Source organism: Rutidosis leptorrhynchoides, chromosome 2 (genome assembly GCF_046630445.1).
Source record: "Rutidosis leptorrhynchoides isolate AG116_Rl617_1_P2 chromosome 2, CSIRO_AGI_Rlap_v1, whole genome shotgun sequence".
Lineage (NCBI taxonomy): Eukaryota > Viridiplantae > Streptophyta > Magnoliopsida > Asterales > Asteraceae > Rutidosis > Rutidosis leptorrhynchoides.
The window spans coordinates 349,058,545-349,079,919 of NC_092334.1; the positions used below are offsets into that span (position 1 = coordinate 349,058,545).

The 21,375-nt window shown below is 32.4% G+C and overlaps 1 protein-coding gene across 1 annotated transcript in view; it reads right to left on the reverse strand.

Moving 5' to 3' along the window:
• The window catches only part of LOC139888913 (110 kDa U5 small nuclear ribonucleoprotein component CLO-like), a 75,176-nt gene extending 54,303 nt beyond the window's left edge, over positions 1–20,873 (reverse strand). The window contains exons 1-2 of the mRNA XM_071871894.1: positions 20,771–20,873; positions 20,481–20,605 (exon numbers count right to left, since the gene is read on the reverse strand). Of these exons, the coding sequence (XP_071727995.1) occupies positions 20,481–20,605; positions 20,771–20,873 (228 nt within the window). The remainder of the gene's footprint in view (positions 1–20,480; positions 20,606–20,770) is intronic.
• Between the last annotated feature and the right edge of the window lie 502 nt (positions 20,874–21,375).

A 21,375-nucleotide genomic window follows, 5' to 3' on the forward strand; every position in this document is an offset into this window, starting at 1 on the left:
GCCCACATGCCCTATAAAAACGAGTGTTTGGTTCATCAATATCCATATATCAATCTCTCTATCTATATGTAAACGTATATATATATATATATATATATATATATATATATATATATATATATATATATATATATATATATATATATATATATATATATATATATATATATATATATATTATAATTTTAATATTAATTTTAATTTTAAATCCTAATAATAAGGGTATGTTAACGAATGTTGTAAGGGTGTAAGTCGAAATTCTGTCCGTGTAACGCTATGCTATTTTTAATCATTGTAAGTTATGTTTAACCTTTTTAATTTAATGTCTCGTAGCTAAGTTATTATTATGCTTATTTAAATCGAAGTAATCATGATGTTGGGCTAATTACTAAAATTGGGTAATTGGGCTTTGTACCATAATTGGGGTTTGGACAAAAGAACGACAATTGTGGAAATTAGACTATGGGTTATTAATGGGCTTTATATTTGTTTAACTAAATGATAGTTTGTTAATTTTAATATAAATATTTACAATTGGACGTCCCTATAAATAACCATATACACTCGATCGAACACGATGGGGGAAGTATTTATATGTACGAATAATCGTTCATTTAACCGGACACGGGAATGGATTAATAGTCTATGAAATTATTAAAACAGGGGTGAAATTATGTACAAGGACACTTGGTGTAACATCCTCCCAATAGGGTCTGGAAGGAACGTCCCTAATATCAAAACATACCAACATATTATAATAAACGAGAACAATACTAAATGATGAATTTAACTTTAATGAGTACGCAGCGGAAAATGAAATATCATTACAATGACAGGAATAACAATATCGTAAATGTTCACATGCAGAAGTAATAAATGCGTTATCTCTTGATCCTATGTCCAAGTAGCATCACATAAGCAGTAAGTATAAGAGCTTGAATCAAACAGCACCTGAGACAAAACATGCTAAAGTATCAACCAAAAAAGGTTGAGTGAAGTTCATAGGTTTAACAAAAAGTTTGTCGTTGTTTTAGACCACAAGATTTAGTTTGTAAAGTTGATCTCCCGCAGGATCAAAAAGTTATGCCAATGCGTGATATTTAGACTAAACGTTCAAGTTTGCCCCATGATAAGTTGTGTCTGTCCTTGTCGGTTTAATTTCATTATTAAGTAATACAATGACTTGGTCAAATGTATCGGGGACGTTACTCCCGATAGGCCTACCCCCAATAATTAAGCATGTCGCAGCAATTAAAAATATCACTGTAGGGACTTAGTCGGACATAGCCGGGTATAGCATAGTTTAACAGTTTGGTACTTGTGTCTAAAGTGTAAAAAGTAAAAACAACATGTGTCTCACCCCAAGTAAAGTAAGTAAGTTTGCTAGCAATTAAAGAGGGGCTATGAATTCACCTTAGTAAGTAGAGAGAGAGTTATTCCTCGGAATAAAGAGTTGAACGAGTGAGCAGAAAAGTCAACCTATTGACATTTAAGAGTAGTTAAGTGTTTTGCCCATGTTTAAGTTTAAGTATGTGTTTAAGTATAGTTTGTTTTACTAAGTTTCTATTCCTAGTAAGTTACTATTTTTATAAAGTTTCCATTTTTAGAAAGTTTCTTATTTTACTAAGTTCCTATGACTAGAGAGTTTCTACTTTTATCAGTGTTTTCCATTTTAGGATACTTGCCGTATTAGATAAGCTTCCAATCACCCCTTTCCCTTCGAATGGCTAATTTAGATCTAGGGGCTTGAGCCATAGGACCCTTTAAATCGGAAATCCAAACCCTCTGCCTAGAATCTCATAGAAACCATTCGTCAAGAAAGTTCGAAGATCTATACATCTCTAATACATATCCCAAAATGTTTTTATGTTACAATATAAGTAGTAGGTTATAGGTGCTAGTAATAGTAATCGTGTATACATGTTATTTATTTTATTTTTAATTGCATATAATTTATAACATTATTTACATATTTCGGTAAAAATAATAACGAAGTAAAAAGTAAAAAGTAAAAAGTAAAAAGTAAAAAGTAAAAAAAATAAAAAGTAAGAAAAGAATACTTACTAGTAGTAATTCTTCAAAGAGAGAATGAGAGAAATTTTGGTGTGAGTTTGAATGAGAAATGAGGGGTATTTATACTTGAAAAAATTAGGTAAAAAGAATAAAATAATTGAAAGAAAAAGAAATATTTAATTCTTAATGGAATTTTAAAATTAAAAAGTATTAAATGTTAGGTCATGGGATAATGCACAAAATAAAATAATAAAAGTAGTTTTTCCATTAAAATTTTTAATTAAAAAGTAATTTATTTATTTATTTATTTATTTATTTATTTTTTATTTATTTTAAGGATTTTTTTTATGTAAATAAACAAATTTATTTAATGTTTTTCCAAGAATATTTGTCAATAATATTTTATTTTATTTTTTTTTATTTAATTAATAAATACAAATTTTGCATAAAAATAATAAATAATTCCGTATTTTGTATTTTTAATAATAATTATGATTTTAATTATTAAACTATAGCTTTAGTATGTTTGTAAATATTATTAAATTTATATATAATTGGATTTATTATATAGTTAAATATATAATACATTAACTAAATAATAAAAGTGATACAAAGTTTATATACTTAGTTAAATTATTTCAAATTATATAAATTAATAATATATTATTTATTTAAGCGTACATTGTTGACTAAAAATTACTATTCGGTCAATATTTAATTGTATATAACAACCCTTAATACATATAGTCAGACATATAACCCTAGGGTTAATTCAGTAATTTAGAAGTCGAAAAGTGAGGGTTGTTACAGTACCTCCCCGTTAATAAAAACTTCGTCCCGAATTTTTAGGTAGACTTCTCAGATGCATCAGCGGTTGAGAAGAGATGGGGATATTTCTGTTTCATTTGGTCTTCACGTTCCTAGGTATACTCGGGGCCACCTCGTGAATTCCGATGGATCTTAACAATAGGTATGGTGCTTTGTTTTAAACGTTTAGCAGATCGGTCCATGACTTCTACGGGTTCCTCTATGAAGTGCATTTTATCATGAATGCGAATGTCATCCAAAGGAATAACGAGAGTGTCATCAGCGAGACACTTTTTAAGATTCGAGACATGAAATACATTGTGTACGCTACTAAGTTCAGCAGGTAATTCTAATCGATAAGCCACGGGTCCGATCCTTTCAGTAATCTTGAAGGGTCCAACAAAACGCGGACTTAGTTTGCTTCGTTTACCAAAACGAATGACGCCTTTCCAAGGGGATACTTTTAACATGACTTTGTCACCAACTTGGATTCCCAAATCTTTCCGACCTTTATTAGCATAGCTCTTCTGTTGGCTGCGGGCAGTTTCTATTCGTTTCTTAATCTGAACTATCTTTTCGGTTGTCTCGTGTATGATTTCAGGACCAGTTAACTGGCTGTCCTCTAATTCATCCCAGCACAGTGGGGATCTACATTTTTGTCCGTATAAGGCCTCAAAAGGTGCAGCCTTAATACTTGAGTGGTAACTATTATTGTAAGAGAATTCAACCAAAGGCAAATGTCTATCCCAACCTTTGCCGAAGTCGATAACACAAGCACGAAGCATATCTTCCAATGTTTGAATGGTTCCTTCACTTTGACCATCGGTTTGCGGATGATAAGCAGTACTCATGTCGAGTTGAGTTCCAAGAGTAGATTGTAAGGATTTCTAGAATCTGGAAGTGAATCTACTGTCGCGATCGGATATTATTGATATAGGAACACCATGACGAGAGACAATTTCTTTGATATACAGTTGTGACAATCTCTCCATCTTGTCGGTCTCCTTGATCGGTAAGAAATGAGCAGATTTAGTAAGACGATCTACTATGACCCATATAGTATCATTGCCACTATAAGTCTTGGGCAATTTAGTAATATAGTCCATAGCGATACATTCCCACTTCCACTGCAGAATATCGGGTTGTGTCAACAGACCAGAAGGCTTTTGATGTTCAGCCTTGACTTTCAAACAAGTGAGACACTTACTAACATAAGTAGGAATGTCGGCTTTCATATTAGGCCACCAGTAGAATTCCTTCACATCGTGGTACATCTTACTGGAACCCGGATGAATAGAATACCTAGTCTTATGCGCTTCATCCAAGACTAGTTCACGGAGATTACCGAAGTGAGGAACCCAAATTCTGTTGCCAAAGTACCGTGTACCATTAGCTTTCACTTGGAGTTGGTTCTCGAAACCGATAGGTCCTTCACCTTCGATAAGTGTTGGTTTAATAGCTTCCAGTTGAGCTTCGCAGATTCGTGATATAAGATTTGATTTGATTTTCAGGTTTAAGGCACGAACACGTTTAACATCGTCTTTTCGACTAAGGGCATCAGCAACTACGTTTGCCTTGCCAGGATGATATTCCATCTTACAGTCATAATCGTTCAATAACTCGAGCCATCGGCTTTGCCTCATATTCAGCTGTTTTTGATCAAAGATGTGTCGAAGACTTTTATGGTCAGTGTACACCATAAACTGGGTACCATATAGATAATGTCTCCATATCTTTAATGCAAATACCACGAAACCTAACTCAAGGTCGTGTGTGGTATAGTTCTCCTCGTGTTTCTTCAACTGTCTAGATGCGTAGACAATAACCTTTTCACGTTGCATTAAAACACAACCAAAGCCTTGCTTTGAGGCATCGCAGTAAACAACAAAATCGTCAGTACCTTCAGGTAAAGATAGAATCGGGGCTGTGGTCAACTTCTTTTTTAGAATCTTGAAAGCAGATTCCTGTTCTTCGGACCACTCAAACTTCTTCCCTTTTTGAGTTAGCTTCGTAAGAGGTTTGGAAATAAGAGAAAAATCCTTTATGAATCTCCGATAATAACCGGCAAGTCCCAAAAATTGACGAATATGCTTCGCAGTCTTTGGTATCTCCCAGTTCTGGATAGCGGTAATCTTAGCCGGATCGACATGTATTCCATTACTATCAACAACGTGTCCGAGGAATTGTACAATTTTGAGCCAAAACTCGCACTTAGAAAACTTAGCGTAGAGTTGTTCTTTTCGTAAGAGTTCAAGAATCACGCGCAGATGTTGCTCATGTTCCTTCTCACTCTTGGAGTAGATCAAAATGTCATCAATGAAAACAATGACGAATTTATCGAGATAAGGTTTGCAGACACGGTTCATGAGATCCATGAAAATGGCAGGAGCATTGGTCAAACCAAAAGGCATGACACAGAATTCATAGTGCCCATAACGAGTGCGAAAAGCAGTCTTAGGAATATCAGATTCCTTGACTCTAAGTTGGTGATATCCGGACCTCAAATCAATCTTTGAATAAACACTTGACCCTTGAAGTTGGTCGAATAGATCATCAATACGTGGCAACGGATAACGGTTCTTGATAGTAAGCTTGTTAAGTTCGCGGTAATCAATGCACATCCTTAACGTACCATCCTTCTTTTTAACAAATAGAATAGGAGCTCCCCATGGGGACGAGCTTGGACGAATGAAACCTTTATCCAATAGTTCTTGGAGCTGGTTGGAAAGTTCCTTCATTTCGGAAGGTGCTAAACGGTATGGTGCTTTAGCAATAGGAGCAGCACCAGGAGCTAAATCAATTTAAAATTCAACTTGTCGAGGAGGTGGAAGACCAGGAAGATCTTCGGGAAACACATCGGGATAGTCTCTAACCACTGGTAGATCTTCAATACGCTTCTCTTCCGATTCGGTCAGCTTAACGTGGGCTAGAATGGCTGGATAACCTTTCATAAGGTGTTTGCGGGTTTTGATATAAGAGATGATATTGAGATTGGAACCACTCTTTTCACCTTGGATGATGAGAGTATCTCCATTCCCCAATGGAACATTAACAGTTTTATTGTAACACATGATAGCAGCATGTAATGGACGTAACCAATCCATACCAACTACAACGTCAAAACTTCCGAGTTTGACCGGCAAAAGGTCTATCTTAAATTCTTTATCGGCTAAGATTAGGTTGCAGTTTTTATAGATTTTATCGACTTGCATGACCTTTCCATTGGCTACTTCTACTAATCTTTTAGTTTCTAAGGGTTGAGGCTTTTCAGCAAATAGGGTACAAAAATCACTAGACACGTAACTTCTGTCGGCACCAGTATCGAATAAAATAGTTGCATAGAAATTATTGACAAGATACGTACCCGTGATAACTTCATCTTCATCTCGGGCTTCAGCAGCAGTAATAACAAATGCACGACCCTTCGCAGCAGTAGCATTAGCTCCAGTAGCGGGATTATCTTTCTTCTTAGGACAATTCGGACTAATGTGTCCCTTCTCTCCACAAGTATAGCATGTAGGAGGAGCTTTGGCCGGAACAATAGCCTTATCCATCGGAGGAGTCTTACACGTCTTAGCAACGTGTCCCACTTTCTTACACAACGCACAAACCACAGTACACTTCCCCGGGTGATGCCTCTCACAACGAATACAGAAAGGATAAGTACCCTTATAATTTGACCTTGTACCATCCGCAGGCTTCTTATTATCATTCTGAGCCGAACCTTGAGATGGCTCAAACTTCCTCTTACCATCATTACTCTTGGTTTCAACTTGCTTATTGGTCGACGCCCTTCTTCTCTTGGCCAACATGAGATTTTGTGCCATGAGAATCACAGCATCCAAAGTAACCTTCTCAGCAGCAATAACATTCCCTTGAACATCCTCGGGAAGACCTTCAATATACCGCTCAATTCTTCTAGCTTCAGTAGGAAACATTTCAGGACATAGAGTAGAAAGCTCCAGATAACGATTGGTATAGTTCTCAATGTCAGTACCCTTGACCTTGAGTTCCCATAACTCAGCTTCAAGTTTCTAAACTTGACTTCGAGGACAGAATTTGTTAACCATCATGCTTTTGAGTTCATCCCATGGAATTGCATTAGCATTATCAATTCCTACGGACTTGGCATGAGCAGTCCACCAAGTTAAAGCATTGCCACCCAATGAGCTAGTGACATACTTTACTGGATCTTTATCACCACAGTTGCAAATACAGAAAATAGATTCCATCTTCTCGAACCAATGGACTAGTTCGACAGCTTCTTCAGTCCCCTTAAATGCAGGAGGATGACAGTTTGAAAAATCCTTGTAGGAACAAGGTTTCGGTTGTGGATTAGCATGGTTAGCTTGGGCGTTGCCTTGGGCGGCAGCGAGTAACTGTTGGAATTGCTCAGTAGTTAACACAACATTGTTAACGGTAGGTGCAGCTGAACGAACCATGATGTTACTACATAAAAGTGAACATAAGTCGGATAAGTTAACAAATTTGAGCAATTACATGTAGGAATAAGATAAAGTATTAATATCACATGATATAAATAAAACACTTTATTTTATTAAGGAACTAGGCATTAAATAAGCCTTTTAATATATGATTCGGAAATAGAAATAGTTTTAAGGCATAGCCTTTACATAGATGGAAAATAGAAAGATAACTAAAGAATATTAAGATTCATATTCCTTCTTCTCGTCCTCAACCTTCTTCATAAACTTCTCAACTTTCTCATTCTTCGCCTTTTGTTTCTCATGCAGGAACTCGAGATTATCATAAAGGTTAGAAACTTCATTGTTGATTACATGGTTCTTATGGTCCCTTATAGAAAGTTGATTATTCACGCAGTTTTCCTCCATCTTCAATCTAAGGTCAACATCTTCTCTTAGGTAGGAGAGAGATTGCTTCCCCCATCGGGTATTTCTATCACCTTCATACTTCACCAACTTTATCTCTTTCTTTAGTTCAGCATTTTCCTCCATGAGCTTCTTGATCGCTAGGTCTTTTCCTTCATTTGAAAATCGATCCTTGCAATATGGCGAATTAGGTCATCGGTAGTTTTTCGCAGATTCATGAGCTCGTATTTGGCATCAACTTCATCGTAGAAAGGAGATCGGGATCTTTTCTTTAACGACCCAGTTTCTTCAATACATTTCCTCTTGTCTTTATTCCTCGGGGTTGGATAGTATTCAGTATACCCATGTAACTTTAGAGTAGTATTTGGGCTATAATTTGGTGAGGGAGGACCACCAAAGCCATAAGTGGACTTTGGACTGGTCTTTCTGTGGAAGACCTTTCAGTATCTTTTTCGGTTGGCTTGAAAAGATTCATTTTGGTCGTTTGATGATAATTAGACATCCTAACATTAGGAAGGATATTTTGATTAGAATCTTTAAGTCAAGTTTATTAAAGCATAATCGTTAAGATTATGGGGCAATCCTAAGTGCTTTAATTCTAAGGCAGGAAAGGTTATAGTTTTCTAGATTGCTAAGGCACCCTAGCTAACAAGTAAGGCACACATAAAAATACAATCCTGGTTCTCTATAACAGCCTGGTTATGCTCTGATACCAATCTGTAACGTCCTCCTAATAGGGTCTGGAAGGAACGTCACTAATATCAAAACATACCAACATATTATAATAAACGAGAACAATACTAAATGATGAATTTAACTTTAATGAGTATGCAGCGGAAAATGAAATATCGTTACAATGACAGGAATAACAATATCGTAAATGTTCACATGCAGAAGTAATAAATGTGATATCTCTTGATCCTATGTCCAAGTAGCATCACATAAGCAGTAAGTATAAGAGCTTGAATCAAACAGCACCTGAGACAAAACATGCTAAAGTATCAACCAAAAAAGGTTGAGTGAAGTTCATAGGTTTAACAAAAAGTTTGTCGTTGTTTTAGACCACAAGATTTAGTTTGTAAAGTTGATCTCCCGCAGGATCAAAAAGTTATGCCAATGCGTGATATTTAGACTAAACGTTCAAGTTTGCCACATGACAAGTTGTGTCTGTCCTTTTCGGTTTAATTTCATTATTAAGTAATACAATGACTTGGTCAAATGTATCGGGGACGTTACTCCCGATAGGCCTACCCCCAATAATTAAGCATGTCGCAGCAATTAAAAATATCACTGTAGGGACTTAGTCGGACATAGCCGGGTATAGCATAGTTTAACAGTTTGGTACTTGTGTCTAAAGTGTAAAAAGTAAAAACAGCATGTGTCTCACCCCAAGTAAAGTAAGTAAGTTTGCTAGCAATTAAAGAGGGGCTATGAATTCACCTTAGTAAGTAGAGAGAGAGTTATTCCTCGGAATAAAGAGTTGAACGAGTGAGCAGGAAAGTCAACCTATTGACATTTAAGAGTAGTTAAGTGTTTTGCCCATGTTTAAGTTTAAGTATGTGTTTAAGTATAGTTTGTTTTACTAAGTTTCTATTCCTAGTAAGTTACTATTTTTATAAAGTTTCCATTTTTAGAAAGTTTCTTATTTTACTAAGTTCCTATGACTAGAGAGTTTCTACTTTTATCAGTGTTTTCCATTTTAGGATACTTGCCGTATTAGATAAGCTTCCAATCACCCCTTTCCCTTCGAATGGCTAATTTAGATCTAGGAGCTTGAGCCATAGGACCCTTTAAATCGGAAATCCAAACCCTCTGCCTAGAATCTCATAGAAACCATTCGTCAAGAAAGTTCGAAGATCTATACATCTCTAATACATATCCCAAAATATTTTTATGTTACAATATAAGTAGTAGGTTATAGGTGCTAGTAATAGTAATAGTGTATACATGTTATTTATTTTATTTTTAATTGCATATAATTTATAACATTATTTACATATTTCGGTAAAAATAATAACGAAGTAAAAAGTAAAAAGTAAAAAGTAAAAAGAAAAAAAAATAAAAAGTAAGAAAAGAATACTTACTAGTAGTAATTCTTCAAAGAGAGAATGAGAGAAATTTTGGTGTGAGTTTGAATGAGAAATGAGGGGTATTTATACTTGAAAAAATTAGGTAAAAAGAATAAAATAATTAAAAGAAAAAGAAATATTTAATTCTTAATGGGATTTTAAAATTAAAAAGTATTAAATGTTAGGTCATGGGATAATGCACAAAATAAAATAATAAAAGTAGTTTTTCCATTAAAATTTTTAATTAAAAAGTAATTTATTTATTTATTTATTTATTTATTTATTTATTTATTTTTTATTTATTTTAAGGATTTTTTTTATGTAAATAAACAAATTTATTTAATGTTTTTCCAAGAATATTTGTCAATAATATTTTATTTTATTTTTTTTATTTAATTAATAAATACAAATTTTGCATAAAAATAATAAATAATTCGGTATTTTGTATTTTTAATAATAATTATGATTTTAATTATTAAACTATAGCTTTAGTATGTTTGTAAATATTATTAAATTTATATATAATTGGATTTATTATATAGTTAAATATATAATACATTAACTAAATAATAAAAGTGATACAAAGTTTATATACTTAGTTAAATTATTTCAAATTATATAAATTAATAATATATTATTTATTTAAGCGTACATTGTTGACTAAAAATTACTATTCGGTCAATATTTAATTGTATATAACAACCCTTAATACATATAGTCAGACATATAACCCTAGGGTTAATTCAGTAATTTAGAAGTCGAAAAGTGAGGGTTGTTACACTTGGCATAATTGATAACAAAGTATTAAAACCTTGGGTTGCACGCAGTCGATAACCTGGTGTAATTATTAAACAAAGTATTAAAACCTTGTTACAGTTTAAGTCCATAATTAGTTGGAATATTTGACTTCGGGTATAAGGATAATTTGACCAGGATACTCGCACTTTATATTTATGACTGATGGACTGTTATGGACAAAAACCAGACGGACATATTGAATAATCCAGGACAAAGGACAATTAACCCATGGGCATAAAACTAAAATCAACACGTCAAACATCATGATTACAGAAGTTTAAATAAGCATAATTCTTTTATTTCATATTTAATTTCCTTTATTTTATATTTAATTGCACTTTTAATTATTGCACTTTTATTTATTATTTTTGTATTTAATTGCACTTTTAATTATCGTACTTTTTAATTATCGCAATTTTATTTTATCGCACTTTTATTTATTGCAATTTCCTTATCGTTATTTACTTTACGCTTTAAATTAAGTCTTGTATTTATTTTTAATATTTTACATTAGGTTTTAACTGCGACTAAGTTTTAAAATCGACAAACCGGTCATTAAACGGTAAAAACCCCCCCTTTTATAATAATAATATTACTTATATATATATTTGTATTTTTATAAATTAAAACTAATATAGCGTTAAGCTTTGTTTAAAGATTTTCCCTGTGGAACGAACCGGACTTACTAAAAACTACACTACTGTACGATTAGGTACACTGCCTATAAGTGTTGTAGCAAGGTTTAAGTATATCCATTCTATAAATAAATAAATATCTTGTGTAAAATTGTATCGTATTTAATAGTATTTAGTTGTAAAAAATAAAGCTATTTCATATACACCTCTGCATAACATCAGATATCATCATATCTTTCATTATAAATATCTTCGATATTTCTGAACATATCTTCATAACTATTGTTATCCAAAATCATTTACCTCTTCGAGCTATCTGTGTTACATCATAAAAGAAACTATTTTAGTTTCTAAATTCGGAAATCTTCGAGTTTAAAATATGAATGTTTTTGAAGTAGTGTTGGGAACTGAAGCATGATTTAGTATAATATAATGACACTTGATCAACGTGATTATATTACAGTAAGTCATGCTGAGTTTCTAAATGGAACGTGATAATTTACAGATCATAACGACATCATATGCATGTTACACGACTCTTGTATTCTACTTAAACTCTAAACATATCAAGAAAATATTTTCTTGATGATTCGGTCTTTTCCGAGGTATTATGGTAATTTGACAAATCAAGATCGTGCCATTACAATTTCCTTCTTAGAACATTAACTTTGTTCATTCCGAAATTCATATCTACGAATTCTGGACCATTAAATACGGTGCTTAATGGTAAGAAGAGAAAATAAAAGAATGAAACTTCGAAATAGAAATTGGAGTATAAATCACAGCAAATAGGAGAGAGAATTAACTGTGGATGACAATGATTATAGAAGACAGAAGCAGGGACTTTGAAATATAAGGGAAGATATAAAGCCCAACAACAACCCAGAAATTACAAACCATATATATCAATGCATATGGCAATATAAAGACACGGTAGAACTAAAAACACTATAAAACCAAGAGTATAGGAGAAGTAAATAGATTCTTCCGGCGATAAATGAAAAAGAAGAATGACAGATATGAAAGTTAGGAGTATATCAAGAATCAGAACTGGATGGAGCATATTGATGAATGCTTTAAAGTATGAATTGAGGGAGGAAGAATAGAAGGTGTGAGCTGTGGAAATAAGGAAACGAAGAGAGTGGATTTATAGTGGAATAGCAGACAGAGCAATCGAGACAGATCATCGCAATTAACCGAAGAGGATTCTAATTTCCTTAATTACTGAAGAATCAAATCTTATTATGAAGATTTTCTCTAAATCCCTTGAACTCCGGAAATCAATCCTATCTACGTCAAAAGATATGACGAATCTACACTTACTCAATTCACTCTTTTGCGATAATTTAACTCGTACTCTTCACATAAACAAATTGTTTTATCCATATTACTTAATGACGATAAAACTCTAATTTCCAACTCATATGAGTCATGAAAACATATTTATTGTCAGCCATGACCATCCCATTCAATTTTCGGGACGAAATTTCTTTAACGGGTAGGTACTGTGACAACTCGGAAATTTCTGACCAAATTTAAAGTTTATCTTTATATAATTCCAACACGATAAGCAAAGTTTGTTAAGTTGAATCTCAAGAATTTTAAACTATGTTCATACATTCATTTAACCTTGACCAAACCCTGACGATTCATGAACCATTATAATTGGATAGGAATGTATACGTGAATATATATGTATATATATTATAACTTGAAAACGTTAACAAAGTATTAGATATAATACTTTACATGATCGTATTTGCCGGCGGAGTTAAAAGATAATATCAAATTATTGAATTATCAAGTTACATCGTGTTATGATTACGGGTCTCTGTTGAGAGGTCCACTTTGATTAGGAAACCTTTTTTTTTAACGGTATTCGGAATAATTGGTAAAGTGATTTTCAAGTAAGAACAAATGTGTCAATTAACGAAAACTAGACAATGGTTAGTGGAGATTCATGTTTAAATTTCAATTCATGATTTATAATATTATCCTAGTGACTTTTAATACGGTAATTATTAGCTTTCATAATATTTAATGTGAAAGTAATATTATGGAATATAGATAACCTAGATAATAAATATCGACGTTTTACCTTAAAAAGATTTCATACGTTCATTTTAACCTTTGGACTTTATCTCACGCTTCATCAATAAATAGTAATTTAAAAACTTGAAACCTATTATGAGTATATATAATCCCACTTTTCTAAAACGTTTTATGATATAACGACTTTCTTTATTTTAACCTTTTAAAACGATTCTTAAATATATTTAGTTTTAGAAAACAAAATTATCATATTTATTGATATAGTTTCAAACGTACAAAACGTTTTCAGTTTAAAAAGAACGTTGTTATTAAAACGTTTTATAAGATAATTTGTTTATGAATTTTGAAGGATTTAATTAAAGCTTATATTATAAATTACAGGTATATATACAGTGTTTCAAAAAAAAAGTAAACGTAATACGACATAATATATTTTCTATTATTTAAACGATTATAAATGAATTTCGAAATATAATTATTTTTGAAAAACTAAAATATAACATTTTAATTCTATATGATATGTACACATATATATATATATATATATATATATATATATATATATATATATATATATATATATATATATATATATATATATATATATATATATATATATTACAAAGTGATTAATTATAATATTAACTTGATACAAAACGTTTTGGATTTAAATTAAGACTATCATATGTATATATAACGAGACGTCGATCTATAGAAGCAAATGACCAAAACACTCGAACGTTCAAATTACATTTAGAGTGATATAGTTTACTAGCAATTTAAGTCTATTTATTGATAATGGTACATGTCACGAGACGTAAAATACAATTTTTCTTAGCGCACGAAAGGACGTTCGAAAAATCGGAACTAGGACATAAGTCGAGTGTCAAAGTACAAAAAATTGGAACTAAATTTACAAGTCGACTATGCGAGTGAATATAATATAATATATATATAATTATATATATTAAATATATTTATATATATATATATATAATATAAATTAATAAGTGTCGGCAGAACTAAACAATCGAAGATGGGCTGGAAAGTGGTACATGCGATCGCATGGGAAATGCATTGTGAGGCCATGCGATCGCATGGCAAGAGAAGTCAGGAAATGTGCTATAAAGCTCGATCAAATTTCGGACGATATCATTCACAATCCATCTCTCACACTCTCAGTCTCTCTAATACATATATTATTATTATTATTATTATTATTATTATTATTATTATTATTATTATTGTTATTATTATTATTATTATTATTATTATTATTATTATTATTAATATTATTAATATTACAATTATTATTATTATTATTATTATTATTATTATTATTATTATTATTATTATTATTATTATCATCATCATCACACATAAAATACTACGACGAGGTTCTGCCCAAGTGTTTATAAAACGAGGTTTTGAGTGGGATAGAGCTAAGGAAATTATGGGTTATAGCTATGGAGGTTATGGGTAATGTTTGAGGGTATGCTCGTGAGGTCAATCTAGTGTTTATTATCTCCGTTGCGTCTACGTACTTTCCTACAATATTGTATCACAATATTGATACGTGAGCACTCATAACTTAACTTTTATATATTAATAGTGTATCCTTGACTAGTGCTCGAGTATATATGGTTATGCTTGCTTGAATGTTTATTTTCGTCATTATATAGTTTATAATAAATCATAAATTTAATACATATGCTACTGAGATAAGGTATATGATATGCATGTCGTTGGAAAACTGTCGAAAAATTAATAACTTTTCATTTAGAAAGCGTATGGTTTCAATGAACAGATTAAAAGATATAGTCAACTGAATTATCATTACTTTTAGTATTATTATTAAAATGATTATTATTATTACGATCGTCGTTATCGTTATCGTTATCATTATCGTTAACGTTATCGTCGTTATTATCGTCATTATTATTATTATTATCAAATAATTAATATTATTATTATTATCTTTATCATTATTAATATAAGTATTATCATTAAAAATTGTTATTGTTATTATTATTACTATCATTAAGGTTATTATTAATATTATCAATATTATTACTATTATTACTTTTATTATTATTATTATTATTATTATTATTATTATTATTATTATTATTATTATTATTATTATTATTAAAATAATTAATAATTTTATCAAGACTATCATTTTATTATTTTTATCGTTATTATTATTATTAAAAGTATCATTAATATTAAAACTATCATTTTTATTAAAATTATGATTTTAATAGAAATATCATTGTTATTAGTAAATATCATTATTATTATCATTTTAGTATTATTATTATTATTAAAAATTATCATTTTGAATAGAATTATTATTTTACTACAGTTAATAATAAAAAAATATCGTTATTATTAAAATTATCATGATTAGAATAATCATTTTATTATAACTGTTATCATCCTTAGTAAATATAAATATTGTTATTATTATTAGTAGAATAATAATTATTATTATTACAAAATAATACAACTTTTATTTATTATTATTATTATCAATATTATCTTATCAAATAAATATGTGATACAATGATATTTTTACCACACGCAGTATAATAATACGTACTACTATATTTTTATGATATTAAGTGAACTATATAAACTATATTACTTAAGATGTATAAAAGCATATTTTTATCACATATAAAATTTTAATATACATTTTTATTTATTAATAAATGACTTGTATTATTTTACTCTAATAAAATATAATAAATATATTTAAATATATAAAACGACTATTTAAGTTACATATTAAACATGTATAATTTTTGTAAATCATTTTGGGTCAAATTGACTTTTGTTGACTTTTGCATATCGATCTCGAGCATTAGGATTGTGATACACTATGATCTGACCTAATTTGTTAGGCAGATATTGACCAACATATAAATATATATATACTTAATATAGGTTCGTGAATTCAAGACCAACCTTGCATTGTACAATGTCGTCATATGTATTTTTACTACAAAATACAGTATTGTGAGTTTCATTTGCTCCTCTTTTAAATGCTTTTGCAATATATATTTTTGGGACTAAGAATACATGCGTTGATTTTATAAATGTTTTACAAAATAGACACAAGTAACTAAAACTACATTCTATGGTTGAATTATCGAAATTGAATATGCCCCTTTTTAGTCTGGTAATCTAAGAATTAGGGAACTGGCCCCTAATTGACGCGAATCCTAAAGATAGATCTATGGGTACTAACAAGCCCCAGTCAGAGAATTTGAACTTCTTTAGTACTTTGAATTTATCATGTCCGAAGGGAGTCCCGGAATGATGGGGATATTCTATATGCATCTTGTTAAGGTCGATTACCAGGTGTTCACCATATGAAAGATTTTTATCTCTATGTATGGGATGTATATTTATGAGAAATGGAAATGAAAATCTTGTGGTCTATTAAAATGATGGAAATGAATATTGATGATAAACTAATGAACTCACCAACCTTTTGGTTGACACTTTAAAGCATGTTTATTCTCATGATTGAAAGAAATCTTCCGCTGTGCATTTGCTCATTTTAAATATATTACTTGAAGTCAATCATGGCATATTTCAAAAGACGTTGCATTCAAGTCGTTGAGTTCAATAAAGATTATGATTAAGTAAATGACAGATTAGGTCATTTATAGTTAGATATTATGAAATGGTATGCATGCCTGTCAACTTTCGATGTAATGAAAGTTTGACTTTTAAAACGAATGCAATATTTGTAAAATGTATCATATAGAGGTCAAATACCTCGCAATGTAATCATATGTTATTGTATTTGTCCTTATGGATTTGGACGGGTCTTCATAAAAACCGCCTTCCTAAATGGATATCTTGAGGAAGATGTCTATATGGTTCAGCCTGAAGGTTTTGTTGATCCGAAATATCCTAACAAAGTATGCAAGTTAAAGAAGTCAATCTACGGACTGAAACAAGCATCTAGAATGTGGAATCATCGTTTTAATGAGGAGGCCAAGAAATTTGGCTTCATTAAAAATGGTGATGAAGCTTGTGTATACAAGAAAGCTAGTGGGAGCATTATCATGTTCCTTGTACTATATGTGAATGATATATTATTATTTGGAAATGATATTCTGACAATGCAAAGTGTTAAAACTTGGCTAAGTAGATGCTTCTCCATTAAGGATCTTTGAGAAGCACAATACTTTTTGGGGATTGGGATCTACAGGGATAGATCCAAGAAATTGATAGGTTTGAATCAAAGTGCATACATTGAAAAGGTCTTGAAGAGGTTCAAGATGGAGAACTCTAAGAAAGGTTTGGTACCTATTCAAAGAGGAACACTTCTCAGTTCATCTCAGTGCCCCACCACAAAAGATGAACTAGAGAGAATGAAGAATGTCCCATACGCATCTGCTATTGGGTCAATCATGTATGCAATGATATGCACTAGACCGGAGGTGTCATGCACTCTTAGCTTGACAAGTAGATACCAGAATAACCCTGGAAACAATCATTGGATTGCGGTTAAAAGTATATTGAAATACCTTAGGAGGACTAAGGATATGTTTCTCATATACGGGTCTGGTGAGGAGGAACTCGCAGTAAAAGGTTACGTAGACGCGAGTTTCCAAACTGATCGAGATGATTCTCGATCACATTCCGGTTTTGTCTTCATGTTAAATGGAGGTGCGGTCTCTTAGAAGAGTTCAAAACAAGATGTTGTTGCGTTATCCACTACAGAGTCTGATGAAACATGACTAGGAACTTCAAAATCAACAGGTTTAATTCACACAAAGGCGGAATTAGTGAATCAAACCATAACTAGTGAATATGTGAAGCTTTTTGGAATTAATTTAGTCAAACCACAAAATGATTGTGATTAGATTAACACCTAGAGCTGTTATTCACCTCTTGAGTGATTTGGGTTGAGAGAGAATCAGATAAGGCAAACCAGATCTGAGTGATGTGTGTGTAAAATGAGAGGCTTAACCTAAAATGAAGAACATAACACTTATATACCCGTGCTGTTGACTCACCCGTGCGAGTCATCCATCACTCGTACGAGTTGGCTTCCTCAGCCGTACGGGTGATCACTCACTCGTGTCATATCATTTAGGTTATATTTGTGACTTAACTCAGCATCAACCGTGTGTATGAGCCTGTCAGCCGTACGAGTGAGGCTTCACTCGTATGTCTGACTAAGTCTAACATAGTCAAACATCCTTATTGCATTCCTGCAGTACCTGTAACCACATACAAACACATATAGGATAATAAAGAGCGATCATGGTAGCCTGTAAACTGTAGTACATGCAATGGACGTGGGTTAGATGTCTAGGGACTTATATAAAATGCATCAACAACTCCCCCTAGGACCTAGACCATCGATTATAATAAAGTAAACGTCCGTGAAATACATATAAGTTCAACAGTAACATTAGTTTAACATCAAATACATATCCAGATTCTCTCTCTCTCTCTCGCATAAATACATCATCAAAAATAGAAATACAAACTAGCAATACAGTATCCGACATAGATCAGCTGGCTTGAACTTGGTTTGAGCTTTGAGCATCATTTTCTCTGTTGAGGTATGCATAGTAGACATCAATCACATGTTGATATCTCATAGCTTCCTCTTTTCGATCATCTCTAAACTTAATGTGATTACGGTGAAGTGTCTCCACATCAAAACTCGATAAGTTCCTTAGCCACATAAGATCTAAAATCCTCACATTGTCGAACTGTATGCTTCCATCTTCCTTTTGAATTGCAGTCAAGATCACTGCTTCTTCCGAAAACTCATCATAGAACCACCATCTGAAGTTTTTGCATATATCCTTGGGTAAGGGCATCAATGGAGATTGCTTCATGTACTTGGTTGGACGGAACTTAACAACGCGTACATGTCCACCTTTAGAATTTCTCTTTGTCGAGTGCATGGAAAACCTGGCGGCTGTTGACTTAAAGATGTCCCATTTCCCTGTCTTATACTCATATCTAAGTTTTCTCTGAAACCACCTGGAAAGGTCACAATCTTCAGGGTTCAACATCTTTAGCTTAGCAAGTTACATGATCTCGAAGTACGGTAGAGTTTTGAAGTGACTAGGACGTGCTATGTAATCAACTCCTCCTTCCCTCTTGATCGCGAAACAATTGATCTTCTTGAAGTAACCCCAGCTTAAAATTTTACCCTTGGAATACAACTTGGTTCTCTTTCCCCTTTCGTAGAAACTAACAAACTTCAGCTCGAGTTCTGGCTTATTCAACTGATCAGGGTTAACGACGTTATGTTTCCTCCAACTCTGACGGATCTCGTCTTCTTCAACATTTCTGTTAACTTTAACCCTATCACGTTTGAACCATTCATTAATCTCATTCCATGCCTCGGCTTTAGCTTGCTCGGCTCGGAGTTTCTTCTTCTTCAGCTCAAACTCTTTTCTTTCTTTCTTTCTCAACGAGTAGTTTCTCATGTCGAATTTTCTTGTTCTTTTCAATTAAAACATCCACTTCTTTCACTTGTTCTTTGTATACCTTCCTCGCCTGTTCTAAATCATCTAACTTCTTTCTTTTCACATCACTACTCAAATTGAAAAAGTCACTTAAGGTTTTGAGTGACGGATTTGAGTATGGTTCAAGCGAAGGCATAACAATCTCAACTTCTTCTTCTTCTTCTTCTTCTTCTTCATCAAATTCTGTTATCAATTCGTCCTGGGATTCAACAATCACATCCTCTTTTACACTATCCTTACCAACAGAATCTTCACTCTTCTCATCAGCAAACAAATTATCGAAATCACTCAAGTTGATATTTTGGATTGATTCGGGAGGGATACTGGCAAATGACTCTTCTTGTAGAGCCTAGTTCTCAGCTTCAACTGTCTCTGCATCCTCTATATCGTTTTCACTATCGTATGCCAGAGCAGCAAGCTGTTCCATCGAAAAATCACTTGGTGGAACGTCCCCCTTTCTGCATCATTAAAAACATTAGAATAATTCATATAATATTCAGCAGTAAAGACCTCACCATATTCATTAAAGCTTCGAATAGGTATCACTAACGGTATCTCAAAAGAGGGTCCTCCAGTTCCAGCATCTTCTTCATCGTCTTTCTCGTCATCATCACCCAAATAAGAAAAAAATTCTTCTCCTCTCTCCTTAATCAACTTAGTTTTACCAGAGGTAATTGATTCAATCTTATTGTTCAACTCCTTCAATTTCTCCTTATTCTCACTCTTAATCGCCAATACCTTCTTCTTCAACTTCTCCGTCCTTCCCTTTTGACGGTCCAGTCTATCAGATAAGCTCTTGTTTTCTTCTACCAACGACTCAATCTTAGCTTCACTGATCTTCCTCTTCTCAATGGCTTGATTCTCTAGGTTGGTTATTTTCATGATCAAAGACAACAGTAGATTTTTCTGTGTCTTGAATTCAGCTGATGTGACCTGAGGTGTTGTGGTGGCAGGTTTTGGTGAGGTAACAGCAGCTCTTGCATCTTTCATGAAACCGGATGGTTGTCTCTGAGCTTGTTGTTTCGAACCTCCTTGTGATGACCTTTGAGATGAATCAAAATGATGTTTCGTTCTTTTCTCCTTCTTCTTAGGCTGTTTTGAAGTCATCGCTTCCTTCCCTTTCCTCTTCATCTGAATCAAACTCACATCTTCCTCTGTCGCTTCATCATCTCCTTCAATAACCTCATCATCAACATTACCTCCTCCTTGAACTTCACCAGTAGCTCTCTGATTAACACCCTCACCTTCCTCATCAGTAACTTCATAGTTAGAGTTTGAATCCTCATTCCTCCAAGCATTACCAGCTGGACATCGATAGTTTTCCTTGATCAGATGACAAATAAGCTTTTTCTTAAAGTCAGGCTTTAAATCCTCGTTTCTTGTCTCCTCCATTCTTGGGAAAGTTATCGGATTCATTGGCTTAAGGTAAATAATATCCTCTTCAAGCTTAGGTAGATCAGGTGCAACGTCATTAATGATCAATTGAAGAAAACGGGCATAAATGTCACGACCCTACTTTTTCCGTTATCTTTTTCAGTTAATTATTTAACGACCGTTAACTGTTAGTGTGCCACGTCATTTCTATGACCTATATTATTATTTTTATAATATATATATATATATATATATATAT